Below are 19,570 nucleotides of genomic sequence, written 5' to 3' on the forward strand. Positions count from 1 at the left end.
AACATATAGCACGTGGGTTGAACATGAACAATACAGACAGGTAACATATAGCACGAGGGTTGAACATGAACAATACGAACAGGTAACATATAACACGAGGGTTGAACATGAACAATACAGACAAGTAACATATAGCAAGAGGGTTGAACATGAATAATACGGACAAGTAACACATAGCACGAGGGTTGAACATGAACAATACAAACTGGTAACACATAGCCCGAGGGTTGAACATGAACAATATGGACAGGTAACATATAGCACGAGGGTTGAACATGAACAATACAAAATGGTAACATATAGCCCGAGGGTTGAACATGAACAATACGGACAGGTAACATATAGCAAGAGGGTTTAACATTAATAATACAGACAGGTAACACATAACACGAGGGTTGGACATGAACAATACGGACAGGTAACATAACACGAGGGTTGAACATGAACAATACGGACAGGTAACATATAACACGAGGGTTGGACATGAACAATACGGACAAGTAACACATATCTCGATGGTTGAACATGAACAATACGCACAGGTAACATGTAATGCATGGATTGAACATGAACAATACGGACAAGTAACACATAGCACGAGGGTTGAACATGAACAATACAGACAGGTAACATATAACACGAAGTTGAACACGAATAACACAGACAGGTAACACATAACACTAGGGTTGAACTAGAACAATACAAACTGGTAACATATAGCACGAGGGTTGGACATGAACAATACGGACAAGTAAGACATATCTCGAGGGTTGAACATGAACAATACGCACAGGTAACATATAATGCATGGATTGAACATGAACAATACAAATTGGTAACACATAGCCCGAGGGTTGAACATGAACAATATGGACAGGTAACATATAGCAAGATGGTTGAACATGAATAATACAGACAGGTAACACATAACACGAGGGTTGAACATGAACAATACGGACAGGTAACATATAGCACGAGGGTTGAACATGAACAATACGGACAGGTAACATATAGCACAAGGGTTGAACATGAACAATAGAAACTGGTAACACATAGCCCGAGGGTTGAACTTGAACAATACGGACAGGTAACATATAGCACGAGGGTTGAACTTGAACATTACTGACAGGTAACATATAGATAGGGGCGGAACATGAACAATACGGACAGGTAACACAAAGCACAAAGGTTGAACATGAACAATACGGACAGGTAACACATAACACGAGGGTTGAACATGAACAATACGGACAGGTAACATATAGCACGAGGGTTGAACATGAACAATACGGACAGGTAACATATAGCACAAGGGTTGAACATGAACAATACAAACTGGTAACACATAGCCCGAGGGTTGAACTTGAACAATACGGACAGGTAATATATAGCACGAGGGTTGAACTTGAACATTACTGACAGGTAACATATAGATAGGGGCGGAACATGAACAATACGGACAGGTAACACAAAGCACAAAGGTTGAACATGAACAATACGGACAGGTAACACATAGCACGAGGGTTGAACATTAACAATACGAACAAGTAACATCGTATAATGAACATTTATCCATCCATACCATTCACTACAAGAATACATTGATCCACAAACTCAAGAAAACAGTGGCATCTAATCACTCCAGATTATCCTACACTATTCACACTATAAAATATGACCTGACTGCTAGCATAAATATTGGAGTGCAGTGATAAGTTCATATTTAACGTTATTTATTTCAAATTAAAAAAGAAATTTATTTGCCTAATCCTTATGAAATACCAAAATATTGGTATATAATATTAGTGGCTCTTTAAAAAGTGGGGAAATTTTTTTAAATTGTAAAATTTTTCTCTTAGTATAAAAAGCTAGCCGACCGCTATGATAAGATCATTGGAGATTTGTCCATTTTGTAAGGGATCTAGTAATCCAGTCAATCAAAACTAAAGCAATACTAGGGAATGCAAAATTTTAACACTACTTAAATAATGATTCTTAGAATAAAGCTAATGTTTCTCTATTCTAAATGAAAATTTGTTTCAAGTTATATTTTATTTTAATCTATTAATAGTACACAGTATACTTGCAGCCATTTTCTTACTTACAGAGCATTTAACATTAAAAAAATAAATAATTGGTTATTCTGAGTGAAAACGATACATAAGATAAAGGTTAAAAAACTTGATATTACTGTAGGATATTGTGATTTATATAAATATTTTTTTTTTTGTTTTACTTGTTTTCAATTTTTGTTTTATTTTGAAAGTTTTCTGAATTCATTCGCTTGAACTTTATAAAATTGTGTATTCAAAATAAGTAAAGCATTATGTTAGTCAAAAAAATGTGCTAACACATTAGATAATACTCTTTATCGGGCAGCAGTAGTAAATTTATTTTAAAAGTCATTTCGCTAGTTTTTAAAGCACATATCGTACTTGAAAACAGGTCGTTTATTATCGTAGTAATTCTTCTGCGAAAACACGACAGTAGCGCATTGTCGTTTAAATGATGTTTTAGGTGTACACGTATACAATCATGGTTTCTAGAGACACAAGCCATCGGTACCCGTTACACGTCAATTATAGGCTTATATATGTTTTATGTTATACTTGTTTGAGAAAAAATATTTTAAAAATATTTATTTGTAAAAATTTATTGTACTAAATCAGTGGTTCCCAAACTTTATTGAGTGGCGAATCTCTTTTATAAAAAGTAAGTGACCTGCGACCCTATAGAATTAACAAGTGCAAATTATTGAGGAAGTTGATCAGCACTAAAATACGATTTTCTAGTAGGCTTTCAATATTATTTATTCTTGACAACTGTTTTAATGCGATGGGTGAAATTGAATGCTATTTACTAGCCTCAACATTCGAGGTTGAGTTTTTGTTAACGCCAACCTCATGTCATTCTCAGCATTTAATTTATGTCTTTGTTTTGTTTTTAATTGGAGAAGACACATAAAGGATCTAAAACTCAAAAGGTAATCGATTTCACGTTTGGGTATGAACGGTGGATACTACACCAACACTGTTTGAGCAGTTTTTCATTTAACACGATACGTGACGCGTAATCGTTCCGCAAATTTAAAAATTCATCTTGTAATTCATCGGGAATGCTGGAAACATCATTGGAAGCAGAGAAAGGGTAACGTGTCATGCATATTCTTCTTCGTTCTGCTCAGGGAAAATAACGCCACATTTCGTTTTCCAGGGATTCAAGATGCCCAGAATAATCTCTCAAATTTTATTTATCTCACAATCAGATTCATCTACCACACTTCAGAGTTTCTCAAACATGGCAATATTTCCAACCTTCACCAATGTTGCAGCTTTGATAAAGATGCCAAGCGATTATCATAAAAAGAGATAACATTCGTTCACTTTACCTGAAGCTTCAGGTCAAGTTTATGTTGATGTTCGTATATATCTTCTAGTTATTATACTCTCTCCAACCACTCTTTTTGTCGTTAAAGTTTATCAAAAGGTGTTGTTTCCCTTGCACTCCCAAGAACTACTTGATTTCATCTTTAAATTAAAAAAAAAACACGATTCACATTTCCAATTGACAGCCATCGTACTACAGCAAAGAACCTCGTAATCTTTATTCATGTCTTGGCGCAGTTCTTGAAACAGACGGTGTTTAGGGCTCCAGATGTAATATAATTTACGACGTTTATTAGCAATGGAGTCGGAAGAGTCTTGCTGACGAGGCCATAGCCTACCGGTGAATCATGCAGTGGATTCCCCTTCATTAGGGAGCTAAATCCTTTCCTTTTTTTTTGAAAGCCTAATCATGACCCAAACATGACGCACCATCCGTAAAAACCCCACAGCCGTTTTCCCATTTTAATCATTAAAAAAACTATTTATTTTCTCCACGATATCTTAACAAAATATCAACTCTTCTTTGCTATCATTCTAATGAATATATTTCACAAAGACAAACAACTGGTAACACGAACTCACGTCTGTTGATTCACCAACTTTAAAAATCAATCAATGGTGAAAGTTTGATTTCATTCAAAAATAGTTTTTTTACGGACATGTCTGCTATATGCCGCTGAATAGTATTATTAGACAGAGATATGTGTTGCATCTATACTGCACTATAATCCCCTACGAATTAATTTCACCAATATTCAATATGCAGAGTCTGATGAGATTTTCTCCTATTGTGTGAAGATTTTTTTTTTTGCTTGGCTATTTCTAATGCGACATAATATGATGCTTGCACTAATGCTGTGTGAAAACTTCCTGTTCGATCAAGTCCCTGACGTTTGCAACTAGCTTCATGCCGACGAAAGAACTCCATATCTTTTTTGGTGTGTTCGGAATGACTCGTCTCAAAATGCCGTTTTAGCTTTGAAAGCTTCATAGACTCATTACTAAAAATAGTCTGCACAGTACGCATTATTTATTTTTTATTCCATTTCCATTGTAATGTTATTAAAGCTGAATTGCAGATATTCTTCTAAATATGTGTGCTTTTTTTTATTTGCTATGTATTAGTTTACCAGTTGGTGACCCACCAGATGGTCCTGTGCGACCCCCAGTTTGGGAACCCTTGTGCTACATGGTAACTGAAAGATGCTCGACACTTAGGATCCCAACTAAATACTTACTTTACATAACATTTGATACCCAAACATTACATTTGATTGTGTCCCTTTTGCGAGGGATCCAGAAATATAGATATTAGAATTTACACATGGATATATATAGTTAAGCAAATTTTAACGGTACTTAAATAACAATATTTTAAATGAAGCTACTGTATCTTACTTCTAAGAAAAAATATGATACAAGTTGTAATTTCTCTTTACCTATAACTAGTACACAACTGTTTGTCTAGTAAACTATTTCGTACATTTTATTTAAGTAAAACAGTAATAGAGATGAGTATTTTGTAATGAGTTGTTCAAATCGTTTTTATTTTAGTTATGTTATTTAGTTACTTCCCTTGCATTTAAAAATTGTGGCACTTTTGTAATGGATACAGAATGAATATTAAATAATGCATCGTTTTTTCTAGCATAAATAGCTTTTTTTCATAAAAAAAAACATTAAAAAGGCAAAGGTTGAAACAATCGATATTACTGTAAAATATTTTATTTATATAAAATTATATAATTAAAGTTGTTAACCATAAAAAACCCCACAAAGTATTAAATTACTACTTTTTAAATAATGTTTATACTGTGTTTTAATTAGCTTTAGTAAAATAATGGAAACTTAATGAAGTTGACTCCCAAATAAATCTAAAATGTAACTACTACACTGCATTAACCATAATTTAAATTCACTGTGTCCCTTTTTAAGATATACAGAATTAGTTTAACAACATAGAAATATGATTGTGGTTAAGAATATATTAACAATACTTAATTAAATAATGATTAATAAAATAAAGTAAATGAGTCTATTTTCTACAAGTTGTATTTTCTTTAAATTAAAAACTAGTTTAAATTTTTATAATTAGTTTACAGTTTAATACGTTTAATAAGAAAAACTTTAATAACTATGTGTATTTTGAGAATTGCTTTGTTATGATTATCATGATCACACAATGGTTGAAAGCATTTTGTAAATAATGCCAATCCATGTGCATATATATATATATATATATATATATATATATATATATATATATATATATATATATATATATATATATATATATATATATATATATATAATTACAAATAGCCTTTGGCTAATGAAGGCCACTTTGCTTTCCTGACACAAAACCTTTGTGATGTTAACTAACAAATTTTTCTTTCATCCTCAAATTGACTTCTTCAATCTTGCCGTCAAAGGGAAACAAAATTGGATTTACCACGAAAGTCAAGAAGTATTGTTTATCTCCCCTTACTTATGAAAGCAATCTCCCAAAGCATTAACGAAAGTATTAAGCTTCACCCCATCTAACCACATATTTATTGTATTAATTGCTTTAATTACTCGCCCATGCAGATACTTTTAGTTTTGGTTTTACGCTTCAACAACTAAATATAATGAAAAGTTTAAAAATGTTAAACGAAAGATGTGGAAGTACAATGATCTGAATGGGAAAAAAAGGATCAGTTGTCTTCGTGTTTTACCTAAACGTTTATTTTATCAGTCCGCCCCACATATCATGTACCCCTTTCGAATACAGGCAAAAGCATATCCCGAACATATTAACCAGATTGAGCAATTTTGCACATTGTAATGGCCCCGCTGCACCGTCCCCCTCCCTCTCCCAAATTTTGCCAAAATTTCAAAGTTGAGGTCAAACGATCAATAATATTGACTCTAAACATATATATATAAAAATAATAATGAAAATAGTTGTCACTTAATGTTTATTAAGCAACTTCCTGAAAATGCATGATTTCATTTCAAATCTATTAAAAAAAAAAAAAAAAAAAAAAAAAAAAAAAAAATGGTATAATAATTAACAAAATCTAGACTATTTATCGAACCATACCCGTTATATACAGATGTATAGAGAAGACATTTCCATCCTTATCATAACCAACGAAATATAATACAACTTACGGACATGTTGTTAATCGACAATTTTCCCGATATAATGTATGGGAAAGAATAATTTCAACACTCGGCTCGCCATAGCTGAATCACTCTCCCTAACAAACTGTGTGTTTTCAATAAGGCCTTAATAGTTATTTTTACCACGCTGTGAAATCAAGATATTATGTTGACAATATCCTGGCCACTTGACATGCCTGACTCGACAAGATGGCCCAAACACATTGGGCCACAACATGGGAGGCCATAAGCAGTATAGCTCTCAACCTATGGGCCACGATGAGGTGGCTTCTGACAAAGGTTTATGGAGGTTATTGTAGTTTTGGTTGCACGAGAAAGGAGGCTCCTAAATGTATTTCTTTATCAGTTCATTGTCCCATATATAGATACGATGCAACATTTTACTGTTGGCTTTGTCAACTACTCGCTCTAGTAACAGGGGTAAACATTACTTATACATTGAAACTTAAATAAAATCAGAGTGTCTGATTTCAGAGTAATCCTAATATATAAAAGGCCATGTGCGCTCTTCTCTCTCTCTCTCTCTGTCTGTCCGCAAAATATTTTCGCCGGACATCACATCAGAATCTACAGCGATATATCGAGAACTTTTTACGGACTTTTATTGAAAATAATATGTTAGATGTTTTAAATGTATAACCACAATTTTATTCAAAGAAGAAAATAAAAAATAAAGGCGTATTCGAATGTAGAGAAACAGTATTATTTATGCAACCGGAAAAGTATTTAAACCTGGGACAAGAACGCATTTAACAATGACGTCGCTTATTGTTTACACTAAAAAAAAAAGAAACTGATGACGTCTTCTTCCGAGTTTAGAATAAAAAGAAATGAACTATTTCAATTTCATTCAAATATGATTTAGAGCTATGTACGCTATGAAATGTATACAATACGATTTTCTCGGCATAACTTAAAAAAATTATTTTATCTATTTGGATTCTAGATCTAGAGATTCTAGATCTAGATATTGATCTAGATCTAGATATTCTAGATCATCTAGATCTAGAGATTCTAGATCATATAGATCTAGAGATTCTAGATCTAGATCTAGATGATCTATAAAGCTACGTTGTCGGGTGCCCGACAGGGCACTTCCCGGAGCCGCAGGCGCTTCAAATTTGGCAGGATCTTGCCTTGGGGCGACAGAACACGGGGGCCGGTTGGCCGAAAAGTCTACGATGAGGGGGTCAAAACTGACCTCGACTGACCGGCGCCTTATATGGGCGAATTAATTAACCATTCAAATTCTCAATGTTTTCGAAAGCCTAAGCGAAGCTGGGCAGCATGCGTAGTATTGTAATAATTGACGCTTTCTACTATCACACATAATGTATTCATATCATGAGATAAGATAACATATTATTAACATCAATTCTCACACATTTCAACTATTCAACTTAAATACAATGACATACAATAGTGGCATTTGACTTCTACAAACTAGCCAACAGTATTCACACTATTGTATTATGGACGAACTTTTGGCATAAACATTCGGATTTAGCGAGCTATCCAACATACACACACATAAACAGAAAGACAGAAGTGGCTTCATACACTTGCACATAATATTTTATGTTTTTGTCCCATTTTTTTTATACTTTTATTTGCAATAAAACAAATTACAACGCATTCAACAGTAACAAGAGTTAAATTGACAATAATTTGCATCATGTCCAATATGTGATGGTTGATATATAAAAGAGCTAGGGGGGGGGGGGGGGATAATTGTAGGAGTTAAGTACAAAAAAAAATAGTACAGATTACAAAGGGTCTGAGGTAACTTTAAATTTAAAAAAAAAAAGGAAGATGACTCTTCCCGTATCGTATAATAAAATATTAGGACCACCATGCTTAGTGGCTTACATCTTAGATGCCTAGAATTCGTGAAGGGTGGTGACAGTAGCGTAGCGAGGGGGGGGGGGGTGGGGGGGACATATGTCACCGGGCGCCGACCTTAGGGGGCGTCAAAATGGGTTGGAAAAATAAATTGAAAGGTTGAGGGGGGGGTGCAAATCGAAAAGTGGGTGGTGAGTATGTAAACAAATGACAAAAAGGGAGGTGACTCTTCCGGTATCACATAACATAATATTTGGAACTCCAGGCTTCTTGATTTACATTTTAGGTGCCTGGCATTTTAAAGGGTGACATACTATGATGAGTTTAATTTAAGAAAGGAGCGGGCTAATACCGAATATATTATCACTTTCCTGTTGTTAGAAAAAAAAAAGTTTAATTGCAAGGGAAATAATCAAATCAAATGTATAAAACAAATACAATCCGAAATCAGAAAACCAATATACACTAAAGTTATTAGAGACTTTTAAAAAATAACTATACGTTGCTAAGTAATCAAACAATTCTACTAACACTAGATGTATTTAAAATGAAAATTACATCTTATTTTCACTTAGAAACTAGAAACATTAACTTTATTATTATAATCGTTCATTTAGTATTGTTAAAGTACGCTTTACAATACCATTAGCATACGTAACACATGTATTATTTCTGGATCCCTTGCTTAAGGGACAAAACCAAATTAAAATTATAGTTAGTGCAGTTTATTTAAACAATAGATTTAGTTGGGCGCTAAGGTATAATAGTTCATTAAGATACCATTATTATACTGAACCTAATGGGTCGCTGTCGTTCAAATAATCAGCATACATATTCAGCTTGTCCAGTAAAAATACAATACATATATTTTACGTTAACAAATATTAATAAAAAAACAACTTTATTTCCAGTGAAATTCAATCACTTGCAAAAAGTATTATGGGATATGTTGTCTGTAATGTAAAAGAACCGTCAGACATGGCTGTCATTTATCTCCTATTTCCTTACATACCCAGGTTAAAACCACTCTAATGTTATCTGTCATAGGCACAGGTAACATTCAAACCAAATCTAAATCTAAAGGACTAAAAATGACAAACTACTAGAAGGATGTATGATTTTTTAATATTTTTAGGTCCATCTTTCAGTATTCTGCTTTGCTAATACTTTAATCTATTCTGGCCTCAACCTATACTACCAAGTACCAGATGCAATAACCATTACCTCCCCTGTATGTATAAAACAAACACATAATAAGGGAGAGAAGTAATACAAATTGAGAAAATTAACATTAAAATAACAACATGTACACGCACAAAAAGTGAACGGTAATTAATTAATTATTTCTCTAAGTTACATCTACAAATGCACTTTTGTATTCAGAATTGTAAAATTATATTATTTTTACGTAAACAAAATTTTAATATATATGTTTAATTCACAATACAAATACGCAGACTTTCTTACATATTTTTTACACTAATTGTGTTAGATGTCGCTGAAACAGTGTTGGGAGAACCGTAATAAACTCAGTTATTTTTATCGATAGCAACACTTGTTTGTGTTAGTGTGTAAATCTATGACCAAAACTAAATAAATCGCGGATTTTTGTTGATAAGATATGAATTTAAAATATTAACGTGCATCTGCTGAGACAAAACTTTGAAACATGCAGTGTATATGATAAAAAACTCTTCATGTGAAAATGGCATCCACTTTTGCATCCGTACGCCGTAAAGTTGCATATGTGGTATCTGGCATTAGTACATGTTACTGCACTTTTAGATTTATATGTGGACTTGGAAAGTGTGAAGATGTTTCCATGGAACCTACAATTCAACATGGTGATTTAGTACTCATATCACCATATTATGTAAATCATCAACTTTTACAAAAAGGAGATGCTGTCTTTTGCCGATCACCAAAGAATCCTAGAGCTATCATTTGTAAACGTCTTGTTGGGATGGAAGGAGACACCGTGTATAATGATGAAAAATGATTTGAAGAATATGTTGATAAAGGACAGATATGGTTAGAGGGAGATAACAAATGTTGCAGCATTGACTCTCGTACATTTGGACCTCTTCCTTATGGCCTTCTTATTAGTAAAGTTGCTCTTCGGGCAAGTATTAGGACACAGATATTCAATTCAAGAATTTGAATGATAATTTTAAATATTCCTCCTGCCCTACACACATCTACTTGTGAGATCAAAAAATATCCCTCCTGCTCTAAGCACATCAAATTTTAGATACAATATCTTTGAAATGTTTTTTTAAACGTGACACTAGGCCATATTCATTATGTTGATGTCATGGATGTATATCTTGTTACAGCTGTGGCCACCAGAAAGATTTGGATTTCTAGAACTACCTAATCGGTTTCGAATGCCACCACCTTGTTCAACATGAATTATGTCATTTGATAACTTAACCATCACTCAAAGAATGAAGTGGAAGTTGGATGCTTTTTTAGTTATTTTTTATATTATAAATGAAGAGTATTGAAGGTTTTTTTTTAAGCATAATTTATTCTGTGATGTCTGATGCTTTATATGCAAATACAGGTCAGGTGTATTAGTTATTTGATAAACCAAGCCTATTCTACCTTTTTTTTGTTACACTTTGGACTTTGGAATACAACTCTGAAATGGATTATTAGAAGATTATACTTAGACGGTATGCTCTTTAACAAAATACTTAAAACATTTATATACTGGTATATTAAACTGAATCATAACTAAATACATATAAGTAAAATGATTTGCTTAAAGACTGTTTCTGTTACATTATATAAAATGACTACAAGTATTTTGACATGCAACTCCAATGTATATATATATATATATATATATATATATATATATATATATATATATATAGCATGTCTTCTGTCTGTGACAGTATAATTATGCCTAGTTTTAAAACTGTGTGATTAAAAATTTTATAACTTAAAAAAAAAAAAAAGAATGGGACAACTAATTTAAATATCAAGAGCAAGTGTATGGTTCCACTTTCCACTTCTGTCTCTTTATGTCTGTTGTTGTATCTTGGATAGCTCGCTATACCCGAATGTTTTTGCCAGCAGATCGTCCACGATACATTAGTGTGAGTACTGTTGCTAGTTTGTAGAAGTAAAATGCCCTTATTGTACATCATTGTATTCAAGTTGAAATATGTGATTGTTGATGTTAAAAATAATATGTTATCCTATTTCATGATATAAATTCATTTTGTGTGATAGAAAGTGTCAATTATTGCAATATTACTCTGAAATCAGACACGCTGATTTTATTTAAGTTTCATTGTATAAGTTATGTTTACCCCTGTTATTAGAGCAAGTAGTTGACACAGCCAACAGTAAAATGTTGCATCGTATCTATACATGGGACAATGAACTGATAAAGAAATACATTTAGGAGCCTCCTTTCTCGTGCAACCAAAACTACAACAACCTCCATAAACCTTTGTCAGAAGCCACCTCATCGTGGCCCATAGGTTGAGAGCTATACTGCTTATGGCCACCTATGTTGTGGCCCAATGTGTTTGGGCCATCATGTCGTGGCCCATAGATTGAGAGCTATACTGCTTATGGCCGCCCATGTTGTGGCCCAATGTGTTCGGGCCATAATGTCGAGTCAGGCATGTCAAGTGGCCAGGGTATTGTCAACATAATATCTTGATTTCACAGCGTGGTAAAAAATAACTATTAAGGCCTTATAGAAAACACACAGTTTGTTAGGGAGAGTGATTCAGCTATGGCGAGCCGATGGTTGAAATTATTCAGTCCCATACAGTATATCGGGTAAATTGTCTATTAACAATATGTCCGTAAGTTGTATTATATTTTGTTGGGTATGATAAGGATGGAATTTGCTTCTCTATACAACTGTATATAACGGGTGTGGTTCGATAAATCGTCTAGATTTCGTTGATTGTTATATATATATATATATATATATATATATATATATATATATATATATATATATATATATATATATATATATATATATATATATATATATATATATATATATATATATATATTATTTTTTTTAAATTGTTTAAAAAAATGGTTTTAATAGAATGGTATTAAACCATGTGTATTCAGGAAGTTGATTAATAAACATAAAGTGACAACTATTTTCATTATAATTTTTTTTTTTAAATATATATGCTTAGAGTCAATAATTGGTCGTTTGATCTCCACTTTGAAATTTTGGCAAAATCAGGGAGGGGGTGGGGGGCGGTGCAGCTGGACCATTAAAATGTGCGAAATTGCTCAATCTGGTTAATATGTTAGGGATATGCTTTTGCCTGTAATCGAAAGGGGTACATGATATGTGGGGCTTACTAAAAAAAGAACAAAAAAATAGAAAAAAATACACATATTTATTAAAGTTTTTCTTATTACACGTATTCAACTGTACACTAATTATAATAATGTGAACTAGTTTTAAATTAAAAGAAAATACAACATGTAGAAAATAGACGGATTACCTTTTATTTTATTAATCATTAATTACGTATTTATATATAATTCTCTTCTTAAATACCCTAGAAAACACCAAGCTGTAAGCGCGCCTAGCAGCCCCCTCTCTTCCTCTCTAAGCATATCCCTACCATCCCCACCCCCACACGGTCTTATGAACTGTTTACAATCGTAGAGCCGGGTTTAGTGGCGCCTATTAGGGGCAGATAATTTAGTTTGAAACTATTTTATACTTAAGGGAGGTAACTAAGAGGATGTTCCTTTCACGGGGGTGGGGGGTAGTGTAGGGTAAGGGGTTGGGGTTGGGGAAACGGAGGAAGCTGCTTTCACGGGGGTAGGGTTGGGGTTGGGAGAAATGAGGGTGGGGGGGTTATCGTCCTAAACGATCTAATGAAAGTGTTTTAAAGCAAATATATTCAGTGGCAGCAATAGTACTGTCGAATTCACAAATTATGAATTACTGAAAAGGAGAAAATAAAACAACTAAATATAGGCGTATGATACGCCGCGGGTCGGGTCGTGTTTTATGATACATAAAACCTCGACACTCACTATATAACAGATGTATGAGATGTTAAAACGGGTAACTAGAAGTAAAAGGCGAGGTTGGTATATTGTCCAGGTTTCTATATTGTCAATTTTATTTTATTATATACAACCATGTTTTTTTTTTTAATTAGTAACTTTGTGTTTTGGTTTATGTCACAGTGTGTGGATATGACAATAAAGATATTTCAATAACTTTGTTCTCATTATAGCATTATGAAAAGTCATTATACGATGGTAATACCTGTACCGGTACACAACGTTTGTAGTAGCTTCTTTTAAATACGTGCTTCATTTATTAAGGATCCGAAATGTATTTTTTTTTTAATTGTGACATCAATTAAAGTATGCCATTCAAATTTGAAGGTTAAGTCCAAATACAAAACGGGTGTGTCATTTTAAAATAAATTTTAATTAACTACTGCTTACAAACATTTTTTTTAAGTATGGTCTCTTTCCAACAAAGCTTAAGAGAAAAATGGGGTGATACAAGCGAGTTTCTTCTCGGAGGCGGTGACAAAACGAAATTACCTCCCATGTCAATTTTGTTTCTTGTTTTTATTTGCAGGGGAAATAATGTATTTATAATGTAGTGCCGCCCGATGTCCTCGGATCCCCGCAGCCTGGCCTTTGGGATTGTGTGGGTGAACAGGAACTGGGAACGAAAGGGGCCGACGTCCCCATGGCAGACATGTTGACCTAATGCTGCGGCCTCCTCGTGGCCACGGACGGGTGCCCTACCCGGGTAGCGAACGGCAGTTAGGGGTTTTAGTCTGTGCATCCGTGTCGGCCAGCGTCCCCTGGCTGATGCTCGGATGCCGGTCCGAAGAGCCTTGTATGTCGGACTCCCAAAACCCCTATATTGGGACCAGGAGATCTGCTCGCATTGGACGGGTGAATCTCCGTTATCGTCCCAAATAGCGAGGTGGTGGAGAGATGCAAGACTGCTAGGAATTAAAAAGGGTCTGTTCGCGATCCTAACCAGACGGTTTAACTTTAAGCTGCGGCCCTCATACGGCTTCGGACGAACTCTGCCAGTCGGACCAAATCCTCGGGGGGTGGCTGGGGGGCCGTCCCACGGGGGAAGCGGGATGGCTGGTGGAGTGAACAGCAGCTAGAGGATTTTCGTTCTGGTCGGTGGAACTGTTGTGTGCGTCCAGGTTCCAGCTTTTTCTGAAGAGCCTGACACGTCGGTCTCCCAAGTCCCCCACAGAACAGCGTGGGGGAGGAGAGGCGCAAGACAGTCGGGAACAAAAATAGTCAGATATCGCTTTTGACTTGAAGCGGCGGCCTGACGAGGTTTCGGAATAATGTCGCTGGTCCGACCAAACCCACGTTAAGTGGATGCGGGACGGCCGGGGGCAGATAACAGCTGCTAGAGGTTTTTCGATCTGACGGGATGCCCCCCACGATCAAGCCGGGTACCAGGCGGTGGGACGACGTCCTGCGTCTGGTGGGAGGGGAAGAAAAGCCTGGTGAGAAACCCGCGGTTTTAGCGACCAATGTGTGGGGAGCCCTGGCCCTTTAACGGGGGCCGGGGTTTACTACATTGAGGCCTGCCTGGCTAATGGAAGTCATCCTTCTGAGCCGGTTTCCGCATAAGAAGAAGAAGAAGAATGTCTTTACTAAATTCTAGATTGTAACTGATAACAGAAAAATCTCGAGTTTGGATTCCGTGTATGACTCGGTAGGTCGGAGTCTACTCAGCTCTGTCTGTTGGGTACCTGAATTATGCTAGACAACGTCAACGTAAAGACGGATCATCACAGAGCTGGTTAAATTATCCCTTCAACAGCTGAGATCAAAGAGACATATGAGCTCTACTACATTACCCACATAGACAGTCAGGTCCCATAACTTGGTAGAAACACGTATATGAGCTAATAAATATCAACAAAAATAATTCGTCCACCTAACTGCCTTCTTATTAAAAAACTGATTGCTTACTTACAAACGCTCTAAGCATTCAGTCTACGAAACATTTGTTCAGTTTAAAAAAAAAAAATTGTTTAATTTCAAGACGCCTATGCATTCAATCTGAACAAACTTTGTTGATTTGAGATCGATAATATTTTAAAACAATGTTTTATTTGCTTGTAAAATGTTCATCTTTTTTTTTATGTCAACCATTGAGCTGGGTGAGGAGGGTGTGTGTATCACCCTCTATGTCAACCATTGAGCTGGGTGAGGAGGGTGTGTGTATCACCCTCTATGTCAACCATTGAGTTAAGTGAGGAGGGTGTGTGTATCACCCTCTATGTCAACCATTGAGTTAAGTGAGGAGGGTGTGTGTATCACCCTCTATGTCAACCACCAAGTTGTGTGGACGACAGGGCAACTACCTAATCTATACAGATGACTTGCCTATTGTCTAATGTTGTACTACCTAATCTATACAGATGACTTGCCTATTGTCTAATGTTGTACTACCTAATCTATACAGATGACTTGCCTATTGCCTAATGTTGTACTACCTAATCTATACAGATGACTTGCCTATTGTCTAATGTTGTACTACCTAATCTATACAGATGACTTGCCTATTGTCTAATGTTGTACTACCTAATCTATACAGATGACTTGCCTATTGCCTAATGTTGTACTACCTAATCTATACAGATGACTTGCCTATTGTCTAATGTTGTACTACCTAATCTATACAGATGACTTGCCTATTGCCTAATGTTGTAATACCTAATCTATACAGATAACTTGCCTATTGTCTAATGTTGTACTACATAATCTATACAGATGACTTGCCTATTGCCTAATGTTGTAATACCTAATCTATACAGATGACTTGCCTATTGTCTAATGTTGTACTACCTAATCTATACAGATGACTTGCCTATTGCCTAATGTTGTACTACCTAATCTATACAGATGACTTGCCTATTGCCTAATGTTGTACTACCTAATCTATACAGATGACTTGCCTATTGTCTAATGTTGTACTACCTAATCTATACAGATGACTTGCCTATTGTCTAATGTTGTACTACCTAATCTATACAGATGACTTGCCTATTGTCTAATGTTGTACTACCTAATCTATACAGATGACTTGCCTATTGTCTAATGTTGTACTACCTAATCTATACAGATGACTTGCCTATTGCCTAATGTTGTACTACCTAATCTATACAGATGACTTGCCTATTGTCTAATGTTGTACTACCTAATCTATACAGATGACTTGCCTATTGTCTAATGTTGTACTACCTAATCTATACAGATGACTTGCCTATTGCCTAATGTTGTACTACCTAATCTATACAGATGACTTGCCTATTGTCTAATGTTGTACTACCTAATCTATACAGATGACTTGCCTATTGCCTAATGTTGTAATACCTAATCTATACAGATAACTTGCCTATTGTCTAATGTTGTACTACATAATCTATACAGATGACTTGCCTATTGCCTAATGTTGTAATACCTAATCTATACAGATGACTTGCCTATTGTCTAATGTTGTACTACCTAATCTATACAGATGACTTGCCTATTGCCTAATGTTGTACTACCTAATCTATACAGATGACTTGCCTATTGCCTAATGTTGTACTACCTAATCTATACAGATGACTTGCCTATTGTCTAATGTTGTACTACCTAATCTATACAGATGACTTGCCTATTGTCTAATGTTGTACTACCTAATCTATACAGATGACTTGCCTATTGTCTAATGTTGTACTACCTAATCTATACAGATGACTTGCCTATTGTCTAATGTTGTACTACCTAATCTATACAGATGACTTGCCTATTGTCTAATGTTGTACTACCTAATCTATACAGATGACTTGCCTATTGTCTAATGTTGTACTACCTAATCTATACAGATGACTTGCCTATTGTCTAATGTTGTACTACCTAATCTATACAGATGACTTGCCTATTTCCTAATGTTGTAATACCTAATCTATACAGATAACTTGCCTATTGTCTAATGTTGTACTACATAATCTATACAGATGACTTGCCTATTGTCTAGTGTTGTACTACCTAATCTATACAGATGACTTGCCTATTGTCTAGTGTTGTACTACCTAATCTATACAGATGACTTGCCTATTGCCTAATGTTGTACTACCATATATATACAGATGACTTGCCTATTGCCTAATGTTGTACTACCTAATCTATACAGATGACTATGTTTTAAACGTGGAACCATTTGATTACGTTACCTGTCGTAAATAATACAATTTGAAAAACGAGGTAATTTATTAGGTTTAATACCAGTTATATATAAGGATTGTTACTGGTTATAACGACGCCATTGTTGTCCACTAATTGTTACACATTCCTCATCCTTTCTCACCTCTTGTTCAGTGGTTCTAACTACGTTTTCATCTAGACCAGCAGTAGCATGTACCGTTTTAACTGAATAAATGCGCTCTATTAAACCCTCAACAAGAGGGGAGACAATCCAACCTATGTGTAATCATACAACTTTCTAACTCTAACACAGTGGACACAGGCGACAATAGAACACAAATATATTCGTGGAAATAATATTTTCCGTAGGCCAACCAGAACAAGCCCTCGCCGTTTTAAAAATTAACTAAAGCGACAACTAGACATTGGTTTGTTGCATTGTCGTCCACACTAAATTAAATTGTTTATAGTTTTATTTTCCTTTTTCAATTTTTTTTTTTATTTTATTTTTTTATTTTTTTATTTTTTATTTATTTTTTTTTTTTATGTGACTAAAAACAAAGGATTTTAATCAAGTTTCCAGATACAATGCATGATGAAAAAAATGTATGCTTCTTTCTTTCCATACAAGGAACGCATTCAATGCCACCAAATCTTGTCATATAAATAAACATCACAATGAATAAGTGAACTCCGAATAACAATGAGATACAAGTGTATATAGATGAAAAAACCCATGTGTGCAAGTCAGTATAACTAGAGGTACAATCAGACGCTCACAATATTTAACTTCAACTAGATTACTAACAATGCCTTGGTCTCCAACTCTTCAGTTATGGTAGGAGTAATTTTGTTTTTTTTCCTAACAATTCACTAAAACGATACATCAATTAATTATTCGGCTATCACAGAGATTTATCTACACATTATCACATACTAACAGCTATCAAATTCAGGCAAATATCTCCACAGAGATTTACCTACATTTCTAAAAAACAAGTCTAGAACTTGAAGGAAACAAAATATGTAGTTTATAGTAAAGTTGAAAAATAAATGCAGAAGAGTAGATCTTTAAACAAATTGTATCTGCATGATAAATTAAAAGCATGAGCTGTCTGTGTCAATAATTAAATAAACATTAAGAATTCTACCCTTTAAATAAAATATACAAATAAAGGTACAGAAGACAAAATTTACAGCTTAACATTCTCATGAAGTTGCACTTCTATCCTAAAGAGACTTTGTTGAATAGCGTCCATAGCTTTAGCACGGTTTTGTTTCAGCATGACATCCAACTCTTTGATCTTTTTAGTTGTTTCTACCTGAATCTGTGCCTCACTGTTACTTTTTTTGCCAAGGATCTCTTGTTCATACTGTTTGTAGTGATTCTCCTTCTCGTTTTTAAAGGCTAGGATTTCTGTGTCTGCTTCCTTTTTTGCAGTTTTGATTCTCTGAGCTTTTCGTTTTCTTACTTCGACTACTCTTTCTGTTGCTTTTTTCTCTGCGATTAGAAGTTGCTGAATCCCTTCTGTTTTCTGGGCCATTTTGACTTTGTAATTAAGATAAAATTCTGAAAGAGTATCACTTACGACTTAGACTTTTTATTATGTGGATACTAGGTCTATTTTTTTTTTACCAAAATTATTATTGCGTAAGATTTTCCACAACTGAACGATAGTAGAGTGCAAAATTTATTATGAGTATTTTTTTAAATATAATAGAGTTTTTGTAATTAATAATGTAACATTTATTTTATCAAATATGTAAAACGTTAAGTAACTAACAGAAGTTTCATAAAGAATGTAAAAAAAAATAAAAATCTACTACACTAATTGTAAATGTATATTGGCTGTTATATTAATTAGATATGCATATATTTCCCTGCAAGCCATTGTTATAAGTTGCTTCCCATATTAGATTTTTAAAATTAAAATATTCACTTAGGGGAAGTAATGCATTTTGTC

General features: G+C 34.5%; 1 protein-coding gene across 1 annotated transcript; it reads right to left on the reverse strand.

The window, feature by feature from the left end:
• Positions 1–18,799: 18,799 nt before the first annotated feature.
• Positions 18,800–19,150, reverse strand: LOC131945048 (V-type proton ATPase subunit G-like). Its single transcript, XM_059306034.1, has one exon. The coding sequence runs from the start codon at positions 19,148–19,150 to the stop codon at positions 18,800–18,802; it is 351 nt and encodes a 116-aa protein (XP_059162017.1).
• Positions 19,151–19,570: the final 420 nt, after the last annotated feature.

Source organism: Physella acuta, unplaced genomic scaffold, assembly GCF_028476545.2.
Source record: "Physella acuta isolate Inbredline_101_S28 unplaced genomic scaffold, ASM2847654v3 ptg000521l, whole genome shotgun sequence".
In the NCBI taxonomy this organism is placed as follows: domain Eukaryota; kingdom Metazoa; phylum Mollusca; class Gastropoda; family Physidae; genus Physella; species Physella acuta.